Source organism: Medicago truncatula, chromosome 8, assembly GCF_003473485.1.
Source record: "Medicago truncatula cultivar Jemalong A17 chromosome 8, MtrunA17r5.0-ANR, whole genome shotgun sequence".
In the NCBI taxonomy this organism is placed as follows: domain Eukaryota; kingdom Viridiplantae; phylum Streptophyta; class Magnoliopsida; order Fabales; family Fabaceae; genus Medicago; species Medicago truncatula.
Window position 1 is genome coordinate 28,990,547 of NC_053049.1, and position 23,457 is coordinate 29,014,003.

General features: G+C 32.2%; 4 protein-coding genes across 5 annotated transcripts; 3 read left to right on the forward strand and 1 right to left on the reverse strand.

The window, feature by feature from the left end:
* The first annotated feature begins 322 nt into the window (after positions 1-322).
* On the forward strand, positions 323-1,987 carry LOC11416626 (cytochrome P450 89A2). Its single transcript, XM_003628622.4, has one exon. It carries the CDS (start codon positions 365-367, stop codon positions 1,862-1,864), a length of 1,500 nt encoding a protein of 499 aa, XP_003628670.1. The 5' UTR covers positions 323-364; the 3' UTR covers positions 1,865-1,987.
* A 2,021-nt stretch (positions 1,988-4,008) lies between these two features.
* Positions 4,009-8,289, reverse strand: LOC11411029 (putative pentatricopeptide repeat-containing protein At3g49142). 2 transcript variants are annotated; one of them, XM_039828452.1, is made up of 3 exons: positions 5,984-8,289; positions 5,452-5,538; positions 4,009-4,449 (listed from the first exon to the last, which is right to left on the reverse strand). In XM_039828452.1, the coding sequence occupies exon 1, from the start codon at positions 8,186-8,188 to the stop codon at positions 6,119-6,121; it is 2,070 nt and encodes a 689-aa protein (XP_039684386.1). In that variant the 5' UTR covers positions 8,189-8,289; the 3' UTR covers positions 4,009-4,449; positions 5,452-5,538; positions 5,984-6,118. The 2 variants fall into 2 exon arrangements, with proteins under 2 accessions (XP_039684386.1, XP_024628795.2); XM_024773027.2 differs by having other exon boundaries at positions 5,443-5,538.
* Positions 8,290-10,628: 2,339 nt separating this feature from the next.
* On the forward strand, positions 10,629-12,886 carry LOC11410004 (probable serine/threonine-protein kinase PBL28). Its single transcript, XM_003628624.4, has 7 exons — positions 10,629-10,807; positions 10,920-11,107; positions 11,320-11,509; positions 11,870-12,033; positions 12,114-12,218; positions 12,307-12,429; positions 12,505-12,886. Exons 1-7 carry the CDS (start codon positions 10,738-10,740, stop codon positions 12,739-12,741), a joined length of 1,077 nt encoding a protein of 358 aa, XP_003628672.1. The 5' UTR covers positions 10,629-10,737; the 3' UTR covers positions 12,742-12,886.
* A 4,517-nt stretch (positions 12,887-17,403) lies between these two features.
* On the forward strand, positions 17,404-19,197 carry LOC11411030 (putative F-box protein At3g16210). Its single transcript, XM_003628625.3, has 2 exons — positions 17,404-18,652; positions 19,181-19,197. Exons 1-2 carry the CDS (start codon positions 17,404-17,406, stop codon positions 19,195-19,197), a joined length of 1,266 nt encoding a protein of 421 aa, XP_003628673.3.
* The last annotated feature ends 4,260 nt before the right edge of the window (positions 19,198-23,457 follow it).

Genomic DNA, 23,457 nt, shown 5'->3' on the forward strand with positions numbered 1-23,457 from the left:
ACATTGTCTTTCAACAATTGTTTTTCAACAATATCAGCACCACAAGTTGTGTCTCTGCACCTCAAGTTACACAAAAGCTTCACTGTACATGGAAGAAAATTCAGCCATGCATAAGACTTTGGCTTGGCAATTCAGCCATACGTGGTGGTGGGTCCTACAAGTATAGTATAGTGGTACAGAGACGCTGGCAGAGGACGTAAGATCGTATATATCGTACGAATTTGTTAAACCTAAGTTTGTTGCCTCACGCAAAAGTAACAACACATCACATTATTGCTTAATTGATTACCAATTCTTGGAGTAATGAAATATATAAATATAACGTGACATGTATCATTCTTGTAAAACCAATTGAAACTAAAACATGGAGGCATCATGGTTCATAATCCTTGTTTTTATGTGTCTTTCAATACTTATTATCACAAGTATAAGATCCCTCAAATCAATTCAACTCCCTCCTGGACCATTCCATTTTCCTTTCATTTCCGATATCCTATGGCTACGGAAATCATTCCCACAACTCGAGCCAATTCTTCGCAACCTTCATGCCAGACATGGCCCTATCATCTCATTCCACTTTTGGTCTACACCTAACATATCGATATCTGATCGTTTCCTCGTCCACAAGGCCTTGGTCCAAAACGGCGCCATTTTTGCCGACCGACCTAAAGCCCTTTTCCTAAACAAACCACTCAACATCGCCTCCTCTTGTTACGGCCCCACATGGCGCGTTCTTCGCAATAATCTTGCCACGACAATGCTTCACTCATCGCGGTTCAATTCCTTCTCTAACACGCGCAAATGTGTCCTTGAAGCACTTGTCAAGCAATTAAAATCTGAAACGGAATCAAGTCATTCCATTAAGTTCATTGACCACATACATCATGCAATTTTTAGCTTACTAGTTTTTATGTGTTTTGGTGATAAAGTGGACAGCGAGAAAATTGAAACCATTAAGCACATCCAACGCCTTTGGATTATAAGCTCCGGAAAATTCGGTGTGCTAAATTTCTTTCCAAAAATGATCTCTCACGTGATTTTCCGAAAACGTTGGAATGAGTTTTTGCAACTTCAAAAGGATCAAAAGGATGTATTTATTGAACTAATAAGAGCGAGAGAAAAAGAAAGCAATAAAAATAATCTTGATCATGAACGTGCCATTTGTTACGTCGATACTTTGTTGAATTTGGAGTTGCCTGAGGAGAAACGAAAGCTTGATGACGATGAGCTTGTTGCGCTGTGTTCGGAGTTTCTCACTGCCGGAACAGATACAACTTCAACTGCATTAGAGTGGGTTATGGCGAATTTGGTCAAATACAAACATGTGCAACAAAGAATAGTCGAGGAAATTGGAGTTGTAATTGGTGATAGAGAGGAAAGAGAAGTAAAAGAGGAAGATTTGGAAAAGTTACCTTATCTTAAGGCAGTGATTTTAGAAGGGTTAAGGCGCCACCCTCCTTCTCACTACTTAATTCCACATGCAGTGACCGAGGATGTGATTTTTAACGGTTACTTGGTGCCTAAAAATGGGACAGTTAATTTTATGGTGGCAGAGGTTGGGTGGGATCCAAGTGTTTGGGAGGATCCCATGGCATTCAAGCCAGATAGGTTTGAGGAAAGTAGTAATGGATTTGATGTTACAGGTCAAAATGAGATAAAGATGATGCCATTTGGAGCAGGAAGGAGGATTTGTCCTGCCTATAACTTGGCAATGCTCCATGTAGAGTACTTTGTGACAAATTTAGTTTGGAACTTTGAATGGAAGACTTCATTACCAGAAAGTAATGTTGATTTGTCAGAAAAACAGGAATTTACTATGGTGATGAAATATCCATTGGAAGCTCAAATATCTCCTAGGATCTAGGCTCATTTATTTATAGATGAATATGTTGTCTGTGATAAAAACAAAATATATTCGGGTAAAGCCGTCAAGAATACTATGTACACTACTTGATAATGTGAAAAAAGTTGTTGTTGATTGAAATTATTAATTTCTTTTCCCTTCAGGTGTAACGATTAATGTGAGATGAGAATGCCGATTTACAATATTTAGGTTGGAATAAACAAAACTAGGATGTGCTTTAGAATCACCATCTTTCATTTTTATGAGAAAGAAGGGTTGTCGAAGATCTATGAAGTACGGACACACAAACACCGAACACGACACGAACACTTATGATAATTTAAGAAAATAATATAATTAAGTGTAATCATAGTCGGTATCGGACGTTGACGCTTGTCCGACATCGAGAGCCTCCTAATCTGATGAGTATGAATAAAATGAAAAAGAAACATTTCCAAGGCATGTAAAGGTGAAACCAACCACATTCTCAGCTTAACCACTTTTAGCTTTCAGCTTTTAAAACAGATCACCGTTTTTCAAATTAAACTAGAATCCCACTAATTCATTCGATCACAACTACGGTTCAGGTTTCTTAGTCACTATGTTTCATCAACACAACACTAATATGTAAGGAGGTTTAATACCCATCGGTTTATCACAGATTTATTTAGAGTTGTGATATTTGAACAACTCATTTTAGACAATTTATGCTTATGTGACAACTTCTTTTTTCTCTCTTTTCATTGGTCAAAAAACAATGGAAAGAAAAAAATAAAGAGAGAGAATAAGAGTATAATATGAGTATGAGAGAGAAAGTTATCAAAAGATTTGTCGTTGTAATTTCTCATTTATTTAACTCTCTGCTACACCCTACCCAAAAGGACAGAGATCTCTGCCTGTATTCCCCATTTTACACTATCCAACACCTTTCCATTTCCTTCCAAGTCAAAGTGGTTTCAGCTTTTTTCGTATTTTAATCATATTGCTCTCATTTTAAAATTTCAAAATGACATTTGTAAAGGCAAGTGTATGCATTTGAGAACTTGGGTGTAGCTCAAATGGGGGTAGTTATAGGAATACACACCACCCATTTAAGTTAAATTTCCAATGATAAGAGTATGATAGGAATGGAAAAACCACTGAACTCAATGTCAATGCTCTATAGGCCTTTAAGTAACCACAATCACACTGTTCTGTATGTACTGCTATATTTCAATGATTTTTCCTTATGATTGTGAATAATCTATCCAAATACTGATACAATCTATCCAAATACTGTAGGAATAGGATGACTGAAAACATTTAACAACCATCTCCGTGGACCGTAACTGCATGGAGAAACTACATTCCAACCTGTTGGCAAGAACAATTTGACAATGATTAAGAGTTTTGAATGTGGCCAACTATTCAATGTGGATCTGCTTAGGAAAAGTTTGTTCCAAGCATATCATAACTCAGTTTTGACACATCATATTATGGATTCGCAATGCCTCTGTAAACACTACTAATATGTTCTATAATTTTGATACTATGTAACTTTTAATACACATTTTGCTCGATGTCTATTATGAACAAATTTTGATTAACTGTTAAGTGATGTTAGTGCACATTATGTATACAAAATGCAACAACCACAGTGTAAATTAAGAGCTGAAATGTGAATCAAATGCATTGGTCATTTACTTGGCCAAACAAAGAAAATCATCGTGTATTCATAGCGCATAATTACAATTTAAATGTTGTATGAGACTACGAGGCAAATTAGTTTATTTGAAATAAACTGATTTAAATATGAAAAAAATCATAGGCCAAGACACTCACCACGGCAAAATCTTCCCAAATCCAAATCAGAAATCTGAGGTTTAGGATTCAAGACTCGCAATAGGAGCTGTTCTTGTACTTATCAAGTGGGTCTAGCCTAAAAGAAAAGGATGGAAAAATACATGCTCATACACACAGACAGAAAGAGAATGATTTGACGATAAACATTCAGCCGAGCAGTTGTTTTTCTGCAGAGGCGTGATGTTATTACTAGTTGAAGAAATCATCCATACTAATTAAACTCTCAAGTTAACTCATAAAAGCTTACAAGTATACTATCTTTACAAAAATAAGTTAACTTGTATTGTATGTCTTTCTGCATGGTAAACTAATACAACTTCAAGTAATGGAATATTTAGAGTCAATTATATGAGTTCAGTTTATGGAAGCTCCATTGAGTTTTACAATCTTGATTATACCCCTAAATCTGGTCTAGCTATAACTTTGGAAATGGCAAAACAATAAAAGATGATTTAAAAAGGTCATTAAACCTCATCTCAACAGTAAGACACTAACCAGTCACTATCTCATGTAATTTTGAAACAACCCTCTCTCATACTCACATGTGTTTTTATTTTCTCTCTTCTTCTTTCTCTCTCCATTGTTTTTGTCCAATAAAAAGAGGAGAAAAGTAGTTGTCACAAGAGTTGTACAAATATCACTCCTCTTTGTAAAATATGTTTCAGAGCTGGATTTGTCTTGATGTATACCATTCACTGTTCAATCTGCTCTTTATTTGATGGATCAGTAATTCTTCAAGAAAGCATGCCAGAGATATATGCATCCTGTAATAGATAGCATATACATTCAAACAACCAGTAGAAATATTGTGTAACATAAACAACATTGAAATTTAATCTTGAAAAATTACATTAATTTCATATTACTCAACAAAAAAAGTGAATTGGTACTATTGATTAGAAGAAAAGGGAAACGTAACATTTGGATTCAAACAAAGGCAAGAACTAGTTAATGTCCCTACTAAGTTCCTCCAGTGATATGAAAAGTAATAATTAAAATCCATGTCAAAGAAATTATCGAGACTAACAATGCTGAATTTGTTGACTGTTGTTAACTGCAGCAAGTAGTTTCAGAGATTAAATAACTATGATTCAAAATTAGTGGATTGGAATACTCAAGATTTGGGCCTTAATCCTTTCTTTCTAATATAGTATGTTTTCATTCCAAAATAAAAAATAAAAAATAATGGATGGAAAAAAATAAAATAAAATAATAATAATAATAATAATAATAATAATAAAAAAAATATCAATTCAAATATACATAAAAATAATAATAATAATAATAATAATAATAATAATAATAATAATAATAATAATAATAATAATAATAAAAATAATAATATCAATTCAAATATACAAACATGCAGCAAAAAAGGAAAAAGAAAAAGAGAAGCATTGCATAGAGTTCTCTTCTGGATTTAGAAGAGAAAGCTACTAAAAGTTGCCAACAGAAAACCGCTTTACTACTGTTCTTGTACTCCCAACTCCAAAGTTTATTACAGTAACGCCCCCTCCTTTTCCCGTCGACTATATATAGTTTGAGTTATTTTTCTCGACATGAATCACGATAACAATTATACGTTCAACTATTATTAGCATCTCTAACAAAAATTTCACGTTCAACTATTATTATTACAGTAACGCCCACTCCTTTTCCCTTCGACTATATATAGTTTGAGTTATTTTTTTCGACATGAATCACGATAACAATTACAATAGAAGATTGATCAAGAGTCAAGACTCAAGTGAACTAACCTTAATTACCTTTGCAGAAGGTTATTGCTTCAACTGTCTTTCCTCAAGATACATTATTCTAACGCTGCGGCTGGTACTCCTCCAAATCATGCATATCTGCAACATATGTTCATCAATAAACACGTGCTGTGTTAATTATTTGCTAAATATCAAACATTGATATTCTTAATTATTACTACATGAACCATGTTGTTGCAACTTGTATTCCCTATTAACTTTGGAATCACCTTTTATGAGACATTTCCACCTCTCCATTTGAGCATATGTTTGATCAAAAGAATGGAAAGTGAATTTTGATCCTCTGAAATTTGTTCACTTTTAATGTGATGGATAAGATATGAAGAGTTCATGACTCATTATTTATAAACAAAACAATCCGAGAAGCAGACCATCAAAATATGCTTATAAATGCACACAAATCATTTAATCATCATACGAAGTGATTCAAATTAAAAATTTCAGTGTTCGTAAATAAATTCACAATATGCCAATTAATGTTTAATTCTTACTTCAAAGGAAATTGTTCCAAGAAGTACTGTACCTGCACCTAAGCTCCAATAGCAGTCACCAGGCTTGACATCAACTAACAATAAAATATGCACAACCAAATTTCACGGAAAATTGCAAAATTCTAGTATTTATAGTGGCGTGTTCCGTTAAATTTTCATTAGAACCCTCACCAATAATCACCACAAGAGCATACACCATCCTTAAAATGGTGGAATCTATTAGTATCTCTAACAATAATTTCCCGCTCAACTATTTTGGAGATTAACTTAGCAGCAATATGGCAATCTCCACAGACACGAAGGTTTTTGGTAATTCTGATTTGATACTCTTGTGTATTCAAAAGAGCAAAGACAATAGCTAGCTTTTCACTATGAACAGCCAGATGGCCTTCCTTATCCTCTTCCTCCACATCATGAAGTGCTGAATCTGTCTCAGGTACATATCCTAACTCTTTCATCTTTGCAACTAGCACACCTAGCTCTTCATATATTTCCTTTGACTGCGGATGCGATGTGTCACCCGCAAGAAATGTATGGACCTGATTGTTTAGCTCCACATTACTGATGCCAGGAGTTTTTCGAATTTTTTTCCTCTTCATTACTGACCGAATTTCTGTCACTTCTTTCCATCTACCAGCCTTTGCATAAATATTAGATAACAACACATAGTAACCTGATTGCTCAGGAGCCAATTGAAGTAGGTTGTCAGCTGCTAAAATCCCAATATCCATGTTTGTAAACACCCTACAAGAGCTAAGCAGTGTCGCCCAAACTCTTTCATTTGGCTCAATTGGCATTTGTTTGATAATATTATAAGCCTCGTCTACACGCCCGGCTCGTCCTAATAGATCAACCAAACAAGCATAGTGTTCGATTCTTGGTGTTATTCTATAATCATCTGTCATCTGTTTAAAGTAAATCCTCCCTTCATCCAATAATCCTGAATGGCTACAAGCCGAGAGAATTGCGACAAATGCGATAGAATCTGGAGCTTGACCTGAATTTAGCATTTCTGTGAAGAGTGCCACAGCATTACAGCCTTGCCCGGTCATACCATAAGCAGATATCAACGAAGTCCATGAAGCAACATCGCGGAACTTCATTCTGTCAAACACTCTTTTTGCATCGTCTAAACATCCACACCTAGCATACATGTCTATCAAAGAATTCTCCAGTAGCAAATTTGGACATAATTTCTTCTTCTCAACATATTCATGAATCCTCCTTCCTAACAACAATGCCGAAAGATCCCCACATGCTGGAAGAACACTAGCAAATGTGATTGCATCCGGTTCCACTCTGCATTTCTCCATTTGCAAATACAAATCCACAGCTTGTGTAGGCAACGAGTTTTTCATATAAACTCTTATCATCACATTCCACGATATCAAATTCTTCCTCTCCAAATTCACAAATATCTTCTCAACATACAAAACATTCTCCGACGAAGTGTTGGCTACAGCTGGCATGAGACTAGCCATCGTACATCCATCTGGTTTTTGTCCATAATCCTCCATTTCCCTACAAATCTCCAACGCATCATCAAATCGCATATTATGTGCATACCCCGCAACCATCGAGTTCCATGAAACAACATCCTTCCATATCATTTCATCAAACACACGCCGCGCCTCAAACAAACACCCACATTTCCCATACATCGCAATTAGACCGTTCCCAACAAACAAATTAAAATCCAACCCAACCTTCAACACATCTCCATGAATCAACAACCCATATCTCAAATTTTCCGAACAAGAACAAGCTTTAAGAACACACGGGTAAGTATAATTATCGGGTCTAAACCCTCCATTAACCATCTCCCTAAACACAAGCAACCCATCATCATACCTATGATTATTCACATAGCTTCTAATCATAACATTATAGAAAACAACATTTCTATCAGACATTTCATCGAACACCTTGCGTGTCAACCCGGGTTCTCCACAAGCAGCATATGATCTCATTAGTTTGATTCCTAGAGATGGATTTTGATGTGAATTAAGATAAAAAATCATGGTGTGAAGCTTTTTCAAAGTTTTGATATCTGGGTTTTGGTCTAGTGCTTTTGCTAGAAGTTCCAAAGCTTGTGAGGATTTGTTGAATGAAGAAAGTAATGCTTGTAATTCAGAAATGTGACGAGATAGTTTATGAAATGGTAGCATTTTACATATATCTCTGTCAATCATGAATAACGATATTTTCGTAGTATATAGTAGAGGGAAAAACACCATGCATATAGTTGAATATTCAGGTATGAAGAGAATATAATAAGGTACTGTAAGACTTTCGATCCAATGGTGAATAAGGATCGTTTATCATAGACTATGAAGCCCATATACGTATCAGATACATCTAGATACGAGGGATGGCGCAGTGGAAAACCAACTTATGCGGGCTGTTTCTATTATATTTGGTATATATATAATTGGACTAAGTAACGATGATTTTTATTTATACTCCCTCCGTCCTAAATTGTATGTCGCTTTGAAAAAAAATTTGTCCCAAATTATATGTCACTTTACAATACCAATGAAATATTTATGTTACTTTTTCTATTATATCCTTAACTATTAATTACTCTCTCTTCTTTCAATTATTTCATTTATCTTTTCCATACCATTTATTAGGGATAATTTTGTAAAGCAACTCATAATTTTTGTTCCCCACGCAATATTAATTACATTTCTTAATACGTGTGAAATGGCCAAAACGTCTTACAATTTGGGACGAAGAGAGTAATATATGTAAGTGATTAATTGTCGCTTTCTTTATTATCAATATTACTTACATTTATATTTCTATTGTTGCCGCTGTCCGTTTTGTGTCTCTTTGTTTGTTTGAGAACGATGTTATTGTTGATTGTTGTGTGGAGACAATTTTTTTGTTGTGCCTTATCGTTTTTCTATGTCAGTTTGGTCTAGGTTTTGCGCCAATTTTTTTGCATTTGAGTTTTAGTCCATATTTTGTAATTTGAGTTCTAATATGTAGTTTAAATTTAATTTTTTTTATTGAAGTATCCCAGCCGTATCATATCTTGAATTTTAAAATTTTCCCGTATCGATCTATGAGTGTTGTATCGTATCATGTATCTGGGCTTCATAGATCATAGATACCTATGATAGGAACCCACAATAGAAGTCAATTTACTATGTTAAACATCAAATTTACTATGTTTTTTGACCCAGATTTTTTTTACTATGTTTTATTTTAATAAAAAATTTACTATGTTAAATACAAGAGTTTAATTTATATATATCACTTTTTTTAAAAAAAAAATTATATATATATATCGCTAGTGCGCAAAAGCATTACACATAAATTAAAAATGTTGTCAAATTATTGAATGTGTTAAAAATATATAATATCTCATACTTTATTCATTGATGTAACAACACATCATTGAATATATCTATAAACTTTTTGTACACTGTGGATATTTATAAATCAAACTCTACTCTAAATTATATTATATTTTATATTAATGTGTATTTTTAAAATGTGTGTAAGTTGTAAAAGATAGTATATTTAATTTTTTTTTTTGTTTTCTACTTTTTCAGAAAATAAAATAAAAATTGCTTGATTTTGGCTACTACGACTTTTTTTGAGCAACTATGCATTTACTTTTTTTGATTTTCATGAGTTGACAAATTTTAATAACATAACATCTTGTCAAATGGCTAAGTGGATATTAGAAATTTTAAGAAAATATATAACACAAAATAGGAAGAGCATATGACATGATTTTCCACCTTCTTTGAATATGTTGGATTTACAGTAGATTTGTTGGAATTACGGTCATCATGATGTTGCAAAAGCTGTACTTTGGAATTTCGGCAAAATCATGGTACCACAATGATTATGATTTTGTCGAAATTTCAAAGTAACTCTAAACATACAATTCTTCATTTCCCTCAAAACTAATAACCCTAGAGTAGCACTAATCCATCTCAACCCATCTCCATTAAAATGAATTTTATTTTAAGACAAAGTTTATACAAACATATTTTCACCTCTTAATTATATATAGATTTAATGCAGATGATAACTGACTGAAAAGGTATTGATTGGGTTTTCGGACCCTACATCAATATTGTTCATTGAGCCTAAACATAATTCAAAATCTAATCAATTGCTAATGATGATAAACTTTAGTAACAATGACGGTTACACACCATACAAGAAGAACAATAGAAAGATTGAGGAACAAGTTACTAAATATTTATGATGAATAGTGAAGGAGAGAGCTAATGAAAAGTCTCTTAACATCATATAATGTATTTTCAATCTCTTCAAATAAAGTAAAATGTACATAGTATATATGAAACTGAAAAATGTGGATGCCGTTTCAAATTCCTTTATCAAAGTAAACAGTTTCAACTTTTCTTTTTCTCAGTTTTTCTCTTTTTCTTAAATTATATAACTCAAATTCTTGTGTTGCTTTCTCATAAAAATCCATGTTGGTGAAGGATGTATTATGAAGTATTCTTCTAATCTAACTTCACACTTTCTCCACATTCACTCCATACAAGATTCCCATACATTTAGTTGGTACACACCGTCAGTGTAATAATTGAATATGATTGGATGCATACATGGATGGTGTATACAAATTAAATCCATTTATAAAAGTACTTTCATAAGGGAAAAACTCTCTCAAATGCATACCAAGTATACTATCACAATGTGATTAACTTCATGTAACTATCTTTTATAAGGGAGAATCAATATTTATTGAGTATTTGGTTTGTTAGTTTCTATCACCATATAGTCACCAATCACCATGCCATTTGGTTTGGTCTCAGCTTGGAACAAACGGCGGCGAAGCAAGTCTCGAGATCATTCAGACCCTTGTATTAATTCATTTTCCTTTCTCTATTTATCATGTTGCACGTAAGGCTGTACTAAGTGGTCTTTCGTTGCACGATTAACTTTGTAACATTTTACACATTCAATATCTTTCAGGGATTTATAAACCTGCAGAGGTTTGGCAACTTGAAGATCAAACACCACAACCTACTAAAAGGAGGCATGGATCAAATGTTTTCACACTCAAGGAGATGGAAAGTGCAACATATTCATTCAGTGATGATAATCTTATCGGAAAAGGAGGATTTGGAAGGGTCTACAAGGGCACTTTGAAGTCAGGAGAGGTAATGGTTTTAAATTGCGGCTGTGGTAACACTGCAATCTTCATATTGCAATAAAATGCAGACAAATATGACTGATGCAACCACAATTGCAGTGTTGCTGCAGAGAGTTCTAAAACTGTTATATTGCAGCTGCAATTTTTAAATAATGATAATAATATATCTTGGAAGTGCTGTCACTGAATCATAGTATGTAAATGTTTCTCCAAATGAAGGTTGTAGCAATAAAGAAAATGGAAATGCCTGCAATTGAGGGAGAGCGTGAATTTCGTGTAGAAGTTGACATATTAAGCAGGCTCGACCACCCAAATCTTGTTTCTTTGATAGGGTATTGTGCTGATGGGAAGCATAGATTCCTAGTATATGAATATATGCAAAATGGAAACCTGCAAGATCATTTGAATGGTATGTCATGTACCCAAAATCTACATGATCTCGAAAATTTCTTACATTAAATTAAGCTTTTTAGTAAATCAGTATTTTAATTCTTGGAATTGTAAGGGTAAGTCAATTTAGTCCTTCGAATTTCTGAAATAGTAAATGTAGTCTTTTAAGTTGAACAGTCAATTTATTCATTAGTTTTGATAGATGTTCACTAAAGAGATATTTAGATGGAAGGACTAAATTGATTGAGGCTCCTTCGTTTAAGGTACTAATTTTCTATTTCATAAATTTGAGGGACTAAATAATTCTAACTTTATTATTTCGAGGACTAAAATGCTGATTTATTCTTCGCGTATCTAACCACTATCTATCTAATTATAGGAATCAGGGAAAGAAAAATGGATTGGCCTGAAAGACTAAGAGTGGCATTAGGAGCTGCAAAAGGGCTTGCTTATCTTCACTCAAGTTCTTGTGTTGGAATTCCTATTGTTCATAGAGATTTCAAATCCACCAATGTTCTTTTAGATTCCAATTTTGAAGCAAAGGTACAAATACTTAACTCCTAACAACGTCGTGTTTACTATCCATAATCTTCTATGAGTAAAAATCAACAACCATTTTGTAGATATCAGATTTCGGGTTTGCAAAGCTAATGCCAGAAGGACAAGAGATACATGTAACTGCCGGAGTACTCGGCACATTTGGGTATTTTGACCCCGAGTATACATCGGTATGCATAGCTAAATTTCATTTGCAAAAAAGTTTTGTTCTTATGGCTTATTAAAGTGATATTGACGACCATTTTATTCCATGAGCAGACTGGGAAACTAACTCTACAAAGTGATGTTTATGCTTATGGTGTTGTTCTTCTGGAGCTTTTGACAGGACGTCGCGCTGTAGATCTAAACCAGGGTCCAAATGATCAAAACCTTGTACTACAGGTAGGTGTTAAAAGTTGCCTTCACAATTGATTTTATTGGATCGATGGTTTTAATATATTTGACATGGATTTATAGGTTAGGCACTTATTGAATGACGGCAAGATGATCCGTAAGATGATTGATGCAGAGATGGCTCGAAATTCTTACACCATTGAATCAATATCCATGTTTGCCAATCTTGCATCGCGATGTGTCCATCCTGAGAGTAACGAGAGACCTTCAATGAAAGATTGTGTCAAAGAAATTCAAATGATTATCTATACAAATACAAAAGGCTTGGGAATGGTTATGCATAGCTTAAGAATGCTCTAGTGTTAAAAATGTGTAACCATGGTTTCCTATCGATTTGAACAAATTAAACTATTCTATTTTTTGTAGTAGGTTCTTTTGTTCATGTTTAGATATCGAACTGAATGGTGTGACCAAGAAATATTTGTCATGGTTGTACATAAAGTCAAATAAGTATTTAATTTACCATTTTACCAATTTTCTATGTCGGTTTTGATTTTGGAATGATTGAATTTCTGAAAGCAATTTGATTTGTCACATAGTTAAATGAACTTAGATTAGTGCCTTACAATTATCGTCCCTGGCAAATATTTAGCAACACCCTTTTTTCCACGGGTATGTAGACCATGGCAAACTCAACTTAGCTTTCATTCATTCTACGTTAGTGTACCAATGTCGTTTGAAGGACTATCTTTTTTAGAAGATAATTATTTATTTATATTGATAATTTATAATAGTACATTATGAGAATATTGACTAAAAATAATATGTGGTTTTTTACTTGATTGAGAATATTACCAAAAAAAATAAAATAAAAAAATAAATACTAAAAATGTATTCTGATCATGACACTTATCATAAGATATATAGAAGGAGAATCTAATCATAAACTACGATACTCCATCACACCATTTTTCCTTGACTGATTAAGCCATAGTACTAGTAAAAAGTACTTCTAAGGCTCTACTTAGGTACCGTTTGGCCAGACTTTTTTTCGATCTAAAAGCTACTTTAAAATAAAGTTAAGATAAAGCTCTTTAAGAAAAAGGCTAAAGTTGTTTGGTGTCTTTATTTTTTTTTAGTTCTAAATTATTTTTAAGTTAAAAGCTGTTTGGCAAAATATTGTACAAAACTTTGAATTTATTATTTTTTTGGTGGTGTCTGGGGTTCGAACCCAGGACCTTGCATATATTTATGCATTTTTTATAAATAAAAAACTTTGAATTTATTATGAATTAACATAATAAATAAAAAAAATGTCTAAAAAATCAAAATCAAAATATTGATAATGGACCGACCCGAAATTCTGGTCCGGTCCAAAATATAGATTAATGAACCAGCCATTAACCCGACCCATTTTTAACAGCTCTAACCGCTGCCACCCATTAAAATAGCGGGTAAAGAAAATACACAATGAAAGGGTATAACATATTAAGATATACAAGATTAATCATATGTATATTTTCTTGACATGAAATCAAATGTAGCACATCCATTCAAACATTGGAATCAAATCACACAACTTTGATTTTGTTTACTCCATGAAAGACGACAATTTTGAAACAGTCCTGGGATATTGTTGGGGGTAGGTCAAGCAAGCATTCCCCAAAAAATAAAAGGTTTGGTTTTTAAACAACCAGGTCAATCACAACCACTCGTTATAATTTGAAAGTTTTAATTCAATCCTTTCATCTCTTACTCCTTAATCAATCAGATCATTTTATTCAGTTCATTTATTCGATATGTGGTTTGAAAGTGAGACGCTACCTTTTACAACTCATTTTATTCCTTTTGGTGGTTGACGGCTAAAAATGAAAATTTTGTTTTAGGCTATTATAATTGGTGATTGACGTTTACTTGTTTAGACATCAGTTAATTTTGTCTTTTTATCTTATTTCTTGGATGGTTTATTGTAAATTTTAATGGTCTTTTTTAATATGTCTTATGCTAAAAAGACTACTTTGTTGGTGTTAATATATTCTATTTTTATTTGTTAAAAACAAAAAGTATTCTTCCTCTTCCCCGGGATACATCCCATGTATAAAATATATTCTGCTATGAGAATCCATTTTAATTGGGATCTCCCTCAACTCTATAATATTGTGCACACTCTTAGCTCAAAAAAAATAAATAAATTAACATTTTAAGGTGTTCAAGTCTTCAAAAGAAGGTGTTTGGTCTCATTCGACCTAAATTGGAGAAGTACTTCGTATATTATGGACGGACAATGTCTGGAGTACTATTAGAGACTATGTATTTGTATTTCCTAGTGTGTTTGGATAAAGTAATTGATAAATTTTAAAGAATTTAAAATTCTAGGCAATTTAAATGATTCAATTAAACTACTTTCATTTCTCAATACTTTTGTTTGGATGGAGTAATAAAAAATTTCACTATCAATATTTTTGGGCAACTTTTATAAATTTTAATTTTTATCGCCAAATTTGAAAATTGAAATTAGGGGTCAATATGTAAATTTCAAAAACTTTAGGGGTGGTCAAATTATAATTTTTGAAAATTTTGAGGGGCCAATTTGCAATTTTTGGGGTCAAATTGAAAATTTTGAAAAATATGAGGACCAAAACGCAAAATTTGAAAAATTATAACAATAAAGAGTTTTGAAATTCTTAGCTTTAAAGTGTCATTTCAAATTCTCTAAATTTGACTTGAATAAAATACTTCATAAATTTCCATCATTTTGAAAATTCTTCAAATTATTATCCAAACAATGGAATTCACCTCAAAGTATTTGAATTCCCTCAAAACATTCCCTCATCCAAACACACACTATGTGAGTGTGTTTGGATGGGGTAATTGAGAAATTTTGAAGATTTAGAATTCTAGGGAATTCAATTGCTTTCGTTCTTAAATGTTATTGTTTGGATGAAGTAATAAAAAAAAAATTATTGTCGTCATTTTTTTCCAACTTTTATAAAAATAAAAAAAAATTGGGCCAAATTTGAAAAATGAAATTAGGGGTCAATTTGCAATTTTTTATAAATTTATAGGGGTCAAATTGAAAATTTTGGAAAGTTTGAGGACCAAATTGCAAATTTTCAAAATTTATAACAATGAAGAATTTAAGAGAGTGAGGGCAAAAGTAACCACAAAAAGAATGTAAGAGAGAGAGTGATACATGACCCACTAAGGTAGCATTTCACATGGGAAGGGCAATCCCTTCCCACCATGGGAAATGTGGTTTTTTACCTGCAATAGCAAGTCAAACAGGTTGCCATTGGTTTTGTTTGGAATTGCACTTGAGACAAAAAAATGATTAATGGACTTATTAAAAACTTAATTGTTTGTTTTTTTATTTCTTTTTCATCTTCATCTTCTTCCTCACCCTCTTTTTTCTATCTCATCTTTTTTCCAGCAACACAACATCAACACAACAACAACACAACAATCTCTTCTTCTCTTCTTTCCTGGTTGTTCCAATCCATCCCCTTCTCATCAATTTTCAATTTTTGGATCAAGCATCAACAACACATCAATTACAACACATCATTAACAACAACAACAACACAAAATTCTTCTTTAACCCAATTCCAAACCAGAAAAACAAAATCAAATGAAATTTGATTCGGAAACAACAACAACTTCAACGTAAAACAACAACAACAACTTCTTTAAAAACAAATCATCAAATTAAAAATCAACCCAGATTGCTTCCTCTTCCAATCGAAAATCAAACCCAAGTGGTTAAAAATCAATTCCATGTATGAAGAATCAAAAACCCATATTCAAAAATTCTCTCTTTCAAAATTCGAAAATCCTCTCTTTCAATTTCTTGACTGTGTTGCTGTTTCTTGATTGGAGGGGTGGAGGGTATGATCTGGAAGAAAAGAAATAGAGAGAAGAGAAAAGAGAAGAGAAGGAAGAAGAAAAGGAATAACAAAAAGAGAGAAAGTGGGATAGAATAGAAGGAAGAAGAGAATAGAGAAGAGAATGATGAAGATAATAGAAGGAAGAAGAAAAGAAAGAAGATAAACAGAGAAGGTGGGAGATAAGAGAAGGAAGAAGAGAGAAGGGGATTACGCTGGAGAAGAAGAGAGAAAAAGAAATGAGATTTTTTTTTTTTTAATTTATCATTAAGGGTATTTTAGGTATTTCATCTTTTTAACATAATTTTAAAAATTAAAAATTATGACGTGTCAATGCCATTTCACCAATTACTACACAGTCAGCGTGCCACATCAGCTCATTAATCCAGTCAGATGACATCAGGGGTGTAAACCAAAGAATCTTCATTTTACAAGGGGATTACACTCACAAAATGAGGTGTACCAGTACTCCTGCTTCTTAATTTTATAAATGAACAATAATATTTTATGTAGTAAATAGCTATTTGTCAATATTTATATTTTATAGAACAACATTTCATAATAAAAAACATTATTTAATTATTTATAGGAATCATAGTAACTTTTTTTACATATTATCGTAAAAAATAATGAATGTTTTCAATTATAAGTGATAAAAATTTAAAAAAATAAAAAATTATTTCGTTGACACTTTTGATGAATAAAATTTAGTTATTATAATTATAAATGATAAAAAAAAAAAATTCCTTCAAAAAACAACTCATTTAACTATGAATTTAAAGAGTGAGTGTACCGGTACACTCAAATATAGTGGGTGTACCATATAATTTGCCTAATTAAAATAACATTTTCCCTATAGGTGGGGTCTGACAAATTTTTGTTAAAGGATGAAAATCAAAAAGTTATAAAAGGGTTATAGGTGATCAATCTTAGCCATTCAATTTGTTTATTAAGATATCTATGGTCCAAATTCACCCTTCCCATGATGGGAAAGTAATCCACCTTTCCATGTGAACACACACCACCATCTAATACTGCAGCACCATCTAATACTGCAGCATTCATCTTTAACTATTCATTCTCACTCACATTACATTTCTTCCCAAGACTCTGTTTCAAGAAGACTTCAATAACCTCTTTTATGGAGGATAAAAAATCAGATAAGATTCTTCCGGCAATGCAAAATCCAACTACCCCTTCTATGGAAAACCCAGCTAGTGAGAACAGAGTTACTAACCATATTCCCAGAGACCTTCATTTCTCTGTTCTTTCTAATCTTCCATTTAAATCCGTCAACCGATTTTCTTCTGTTCACAGATCTTGGTATCATTTGCATGAAAACCCTGCTTTCCTAAACATGTTTTTGGCTTCAGAATCTCATTACAATGATCATCCTGATGTGAAGCTTTTATTTAACACAAATATGACTTTGAGCCCTAGGCTGTATCTATGCTCAGGTGAGCACTTTAAGATTGAATCTGAATTGGAGATGGAGTTTCCATCTTCATTCCTTAACAAGAATCTTTCCATATTAGGTTCAGCTATTCATGGTGTTATCTGTCTATACGAAGTTAGCAATCAGAATAATGTCATAGTGTGGAATCCTGTTAATGGCCAAAAACATGTCCTTCCTACCAACCATGCTGAGAACTGTATCTCTAACGTTCTTGTTCATGGATTTGGTTATGACCATGTTCATCAAGATTTCAAGGTTATACAATATGTGGTTAACAATGGTGTTAAATGTCTTGGTAGTAGAGATCAAAGCAACTCCTTTTGGCAGGTGTATAGTCTGGTAAATAACAAGCATACAAAGATTGAAGTTGCTTTCAGTGTTCCCTTTCTTCATTATAAGCCTTACGATGGTATGGAAGTTTACTTGGATAATGTGTGCTATTGGCTGGGCAGAATCAGCGAAGATGATCAACTTTATCTTGTCTCATTCAATTTGGCCAAGAATAAGTTTTTAACAAATACACCCTTGGATAATAAATGGGTCCGTTACTATGATGAGTACGACTTTGATGTAACGGAACTCTTTCTAAAGTTGGTGGTGATACATGGCTCTGTTGCTATGATTATACAGCATACCGATCCGTTTTCTTTTAGCATATATATTTTGGGTGAGATTGGTATGAAAGAAACATGGACAAAACTGGTCAATGTTTCACCTCTGCCTTCCATGAAGGATTCTATAGCAGCTGGGAAAAAGGGCGTTATATTCTTTAAAGCATATGAAAAGGATGGAAAGGTAGCTTGTTACGATTTAACTACCGGGGCGGTTGAGGAACTTAATTTTGGAGCAGGAAAGAATATTCGCCAAATCGTGCTTTACAAGGAGAGCGATCGTTCTCTTTCAGAAAAGAGAAAGAACACCTGTCTACTTGAAGGTATAAATAGTTAACTGCTTTTTCTGTTAAAGCTTTTACCAATTAATTCTGCTTACTTTTTTTCTATAACATATGGGACTGATTTTTAGTGCTCCATAAGTCTATATCATATAACTGTGGCTTGCTCTTCTTAAGGAATATCATATCTCTTAGTAGAATATATGTTGGCAAGTCAGTAACTTTAGTGTACCATAAAATTAATCTATTTTTGTTTCCGCGTTGCAATTGTCCACCACTATGTGCGTTCCTTCACTTTCACATTTTGTAGCTTTGAAATTATTGCCGTTGGTAATCGTTAGGAACAGAAGAAATATGTTTCTGATATGTTACTAAATAAGCACTTGATGTGTATATGTTCGGTATATGCCTGATAAACTATAACTAACTGATGCAAATGAAGTATAGGAAACTCTTTTTCTGTTTTACTTTCTACATTTTTGTTTGGATTTAGTTAGCACTTGCAATCTGTAGATTATCAAGGCGAAAGTTTTCAATCTGTGACTTATATGTTGCTTTTTCTTTATGCAGAATCTTCACAAAGTTAAACATCGAAGATATGCAAGGTTTAATTTGACCACTTCTAGAACTTTGGCATAGACAAACTTTATTGTGTAATGGTTAGGTTCTTTTGAACAAACTTTGGCAGAAGCACGCAGCTTAGTTTTGTGTGAATGTTTCGGTTCTTTTTTAGGAAACTTTGGTAGAAGAAAACTTTTTTTATGTAATGGTTCTATATTTGTTATTATCGATACCTTCATTGCTTCAAATGGTTCTATATTTTTAACAAAACAAATTATGTCCATACATATGCATTTAGATTGCCGGGTGAATTTCTTCAATTCTGTTTTAAAACTGTGGCATTGGGAGTAAGACTTTAGGTAACTTTTGAGTTGTTTCAATTTTCAAATAAGACATTGAATATTTGACTTCCTTGGCATATGACAGCATTGAAGTAACTTTACCTGTAGAGGTTTAGATTGGTAGTTTTTTTTACTGAGATTCAGATTTTTATTATAGATAGACATATAAAGTGATTTGTAATGTAGAGGAATTAAGTTAACATGGCTTTAAATTTTTAAGTTTTTATTATTAATATTATTATTATTATTAGGAAATAAACTTCATATCTTATGGCTGTATAAACCAGAGTATTTCAATAGTGAAGTTGAAAATTCTTATACTTGTAGGCGTGTTAATATTGTATCTCTAGTCCCTACAAATGTAGAATGCTGATCTCAAACTGTTGGCAGCATTTTTATTAATCGTGCATATACCAAATCAACTAAATACTTGGTCAAAGAAGTCCTTATAATCTTGTCCCAAATATGTTATCATCCATATGTTCATGCTGTATAAGTGTCTAGTTTTAAGTGTAACGGGGTTTTGCCGGTGAGCCACCACATTATAAAGTGTTGGACGTGATGAGTTGTTGAAGGCCCAAATTCTAAGAGCTAAAAAATTATAAATTGCAGAAACTAGGGAGTTGTGCAAGATAGGTTCCTCCAGGACTTTAATAAAACTAACCGTTGATAACTAGCATTAAAGTAAAATCAGTGTATGTTGCTAAAAAATGATTAGAAGGTTACACAGCAAAAGAAGCTTACAAGGTTTTATTATCTGGAGCATCAAGTGTTTCCAACCTGCCGTTGGCATAAAGCAATTCCTTCAAAGATATCGATATTGGTGTGGAGATTGTTTCACAATAAGATTGCTACAGAAGATAATTTATATAGAAGTGGAGTGATTAATCAGGAGATGCTGCAAGGAGTGGGAAATTTTAGAGGAGAAGAATCGATTAGTCCCTTATTTTTTTAGTGTCTGGTATTCGCTAAAGTTTGGTACAAAACCTGCAATTGGTTTGGAATCCATTCTGCTTTGCACAACGATTGTTTGGCTTAGCTAGATCAGTTTGTGGTTTGATTGATAGCGGTAGATCCTATTCAAAGAGAGTTAGAGTGATGTGGCTCGCCTGCGTATGGAGCATTTGGACGGCAAGAAACAATAAAATATTCCAAAACAAGGAAATATGCATTGAAAAGATGATTGAGGAAGTAAAATTGTCGTCTTGGAATTGGCTAAGCTTTAAATAAAATAGCCTAGATTATAAAATTTCTCAGTTTAGGTCTGTTCAGGCAGTAGTTGATCCGTGGAGGGGCTGGTCTGCAATTTTCATTTTTCTGCATCTGTTTTCAACCAATATTGGTGTTGGAAGAACGAAAGGCATGGAATTTGTATTTCTTTTTAATCGATTTTTCTATTTTGAGTTTTAATCATGTTACAATTCTTTTATGCTTTGTCTCATTTTGATCTAGCTATTCTATTCAAAAGCTGAATAGATCATGGAATTATTACCTGCATAAATGCCGGAAGCTTTCGACAAAAAACTATAAAAAACGAAATCAAGGTAACTTAATTGGACTTGACGTAGCGAAATCATGGAATTATTATCTGTTAATGTTCTTATACAGTTTTGTACTGTTACGGTGGTGTGTTCAATACAAGACAGACATGATCTAATGTTGTTCTTCCTCATGAGGCTATCAAAAAATGATTTGCTAGCATTAAGAAGTGATTAAACATAACAAGGTTCGAATGTGTTCCTCACTGTGTACGTAATTAGTATTAATGTGCACTAATTTATATTCTATTTTATCCTTCATTTTATCTCGTCAATCTTTTTATGCCTGTTCTGCCAATTTTTAGATTCACTTCCTTCACTCAATTCTACATGTATGGATCATTATTAACAAAGCCTCTTGATATTTTTTTCTTCATTTTCTTTTTGATTCATTCTCTCTTTATTACCAATTTTAGTATTTATATGATGATCATAACAAGGATTTTTACTCAAAAAAGGCTTCAACTAAAGATTGTAGAAGAATCTAAACTTTTATTTTGCAAAATTTTGTACTAAAAGTGATTTAATTTTTCCAACCTAAATTACTCAAGTCCTTTTGTATCTCTCCTTTTTTTTTTGGATATATATACACATTTTGGGGTTGCAGCTCTTTACTGCACCTCTTTTTTTGGTTAAAAAAATGATGCTAAAAGATAAATAAAAAGAAGTAATAGATAATTTATGCAATTATAAAAATTAAGTTTTAAAAGATAAGATATAACAAAAACAAAACAAAAATATAAAATATATTTAGTTTATTGAGATATTTATGCTACACTAGCTAGCGAACCGCTCTATTTATTGCGCGAATGTTTAAAAATTATGAACGGTGTTTTTTTTTTATGAGATTTTGATTTTGATTAAAACTTAAAAAAATATAAATGTTTGTTGATTTCAAATTTTAATAAAAATTAAACTAAATATGATTATCTATTTCAACGACACCAACAATAATACAATATAACAAAAAAATAATAATCTAATTTTTTTTTTAATGACACCAACAACAATTTTATTATAGAAAAAGTTGTTTAAGGGTATAATTGAAATGAAGAAAAAGTAAGTATAAATATATTCATATAGTTTGTTACACTTTTTAAATGATAAAGGAAAAAAACAAAAAATATATATATTTATATCGTGTTTGTTACATTTATTTTAATGTTTAAATTTATTCTTATCTAATTTTTTTTTTAACTAGGGTATTGCAAAGTGCAAACAACCCTCAAAATATATAAATAAAGATAGAGTACAAAAAGGAGGAATGAGATCAGACCAAAACTTCCTCAAGGAGTGGAAAATCAAAAGTTAGGAAAACCAGTTTTGTTCCTACCAAGTGATTCACTTGCAAACAAAGGAACATGATCCCAAATAACAAAGGAATCCATAGTTAAACCAAAGTTTACAAGCGAATATGCAACTTGACTTCCCTCCCTATAAATATGAAAAACTATACGACACATGTTTCTAAGAAGGACTCTAACATTATCCCATGTTTCTGACTTGTCAAGGGATAGAAGAAGAAAACTTAAAAGCATTTACAACAAGGGAAAAATATGTCTATTCTTATCTATTTGTTACATGTGTTGTTTGTATTGAAAATTGAGGGTAATTTTGGAAAGAAAAATCCAACCCAAAAATGCTGAAAGGGGTAGTTTTCTTTATACATAGTATAGAAGTATAGATAATATCATGTATTTATTTTATAAATACATGATAAAGAAAACTACCCTTTCAACACATTTTTGGGTTGAACTTTTCTTTCCAAAAATACCCTTAATTTTTAATTATAATTTTAAATACAAATAACACATGTAACAAATAGATAATAATAAATTTTAATTGAAGGAGAAAACTTACACACAATTCCTTATAAGTTGTTTTTAGTTTATAAGGTATTAGAGCCAATTTTAAAATAACATATGAATTACTAATCCATGTGACTAATCGTCCTCGTTAACCATAGATCAAACTCACAAAAAACTAAAACTCATGTTATTTTTATCAGCCGATTTTATGTTGTACATCTGTGTTGTTCCCCTTAATATAACCGACAAAGATTGTCTAGTATTTTAATATCCCTTCCACAAAAAACAGTATTTCCATATTATTTTACTATTTTATTAAGCTACTCTTCCTTAACCTTTGATCAATTGTAACAAACGTGAGCAAAAAATAATGGTAAATATTAGTCTTTAAATCCTTTAAAAAAAAAACTAGAAACAAATGTGACAAAAAAATATTGTTAAAGATTGGACTTTAAATCCTCTAAAAAATATATTAGTAACAAACGTGAGCAAAAAAATTGTTAAAGATTGGACTTTAAATTCTCTAAAAAAAAATATTAGTAACAAATGTGAGGAAAAAATCCTCTAATAAAATATTAGTAACAAACGTGAGAAAAAAA

What these genes read in the sequence shown, in the direction of transcription:
- LOC11411030 (XM_003628625.3), top strand. Translation starts at nt 17,404, where the DNA reads ATGGAGGATAAAAAATCAGATAAGATTCTTCCGGCAATGCAAAATCCA.
- LOC11410004 (XM_003628624.4), top strand. Translation starts at nt 10,738, where the DNA reads ATGCCATTTGGTTTGGTCTCAGCTTGGAACAAACGGCGGCGAAGCAAG. An exon ending in GCACTTTGAAGTCAGGAGAG is followed by an intron (nt 11,108 to 11,319) that starts GTAATGGTTTTA and finishes CTCCAAATGAAG; the next exon opens with GTTGTAGCAATAAAGAAAAT. An exon ending in CCTGCAAGATCATTTGAATG is followed by an intron (nt 11,510 to 11,869) that starts GTATGTCATGTA and finishes ATCTAATTATAG; the next exon opens with GAATCAGGGAAAGAAAAATG.
- LOC11416626 (XM_003628622.4), top strand. Translation starts at nt 365, where the DNA reads ATGGAGGCATCATGGTTCATAATCCTTGTTTTTATGTGTCTTTCAATA.
- LOC11411029 (XM_039828452.1), bottom strand. Translation starts at nt 8,188, where the DNA reads ATGGTGTTTTTCCCTCTACTATATACTACGAAAATATCGTTATTCATG.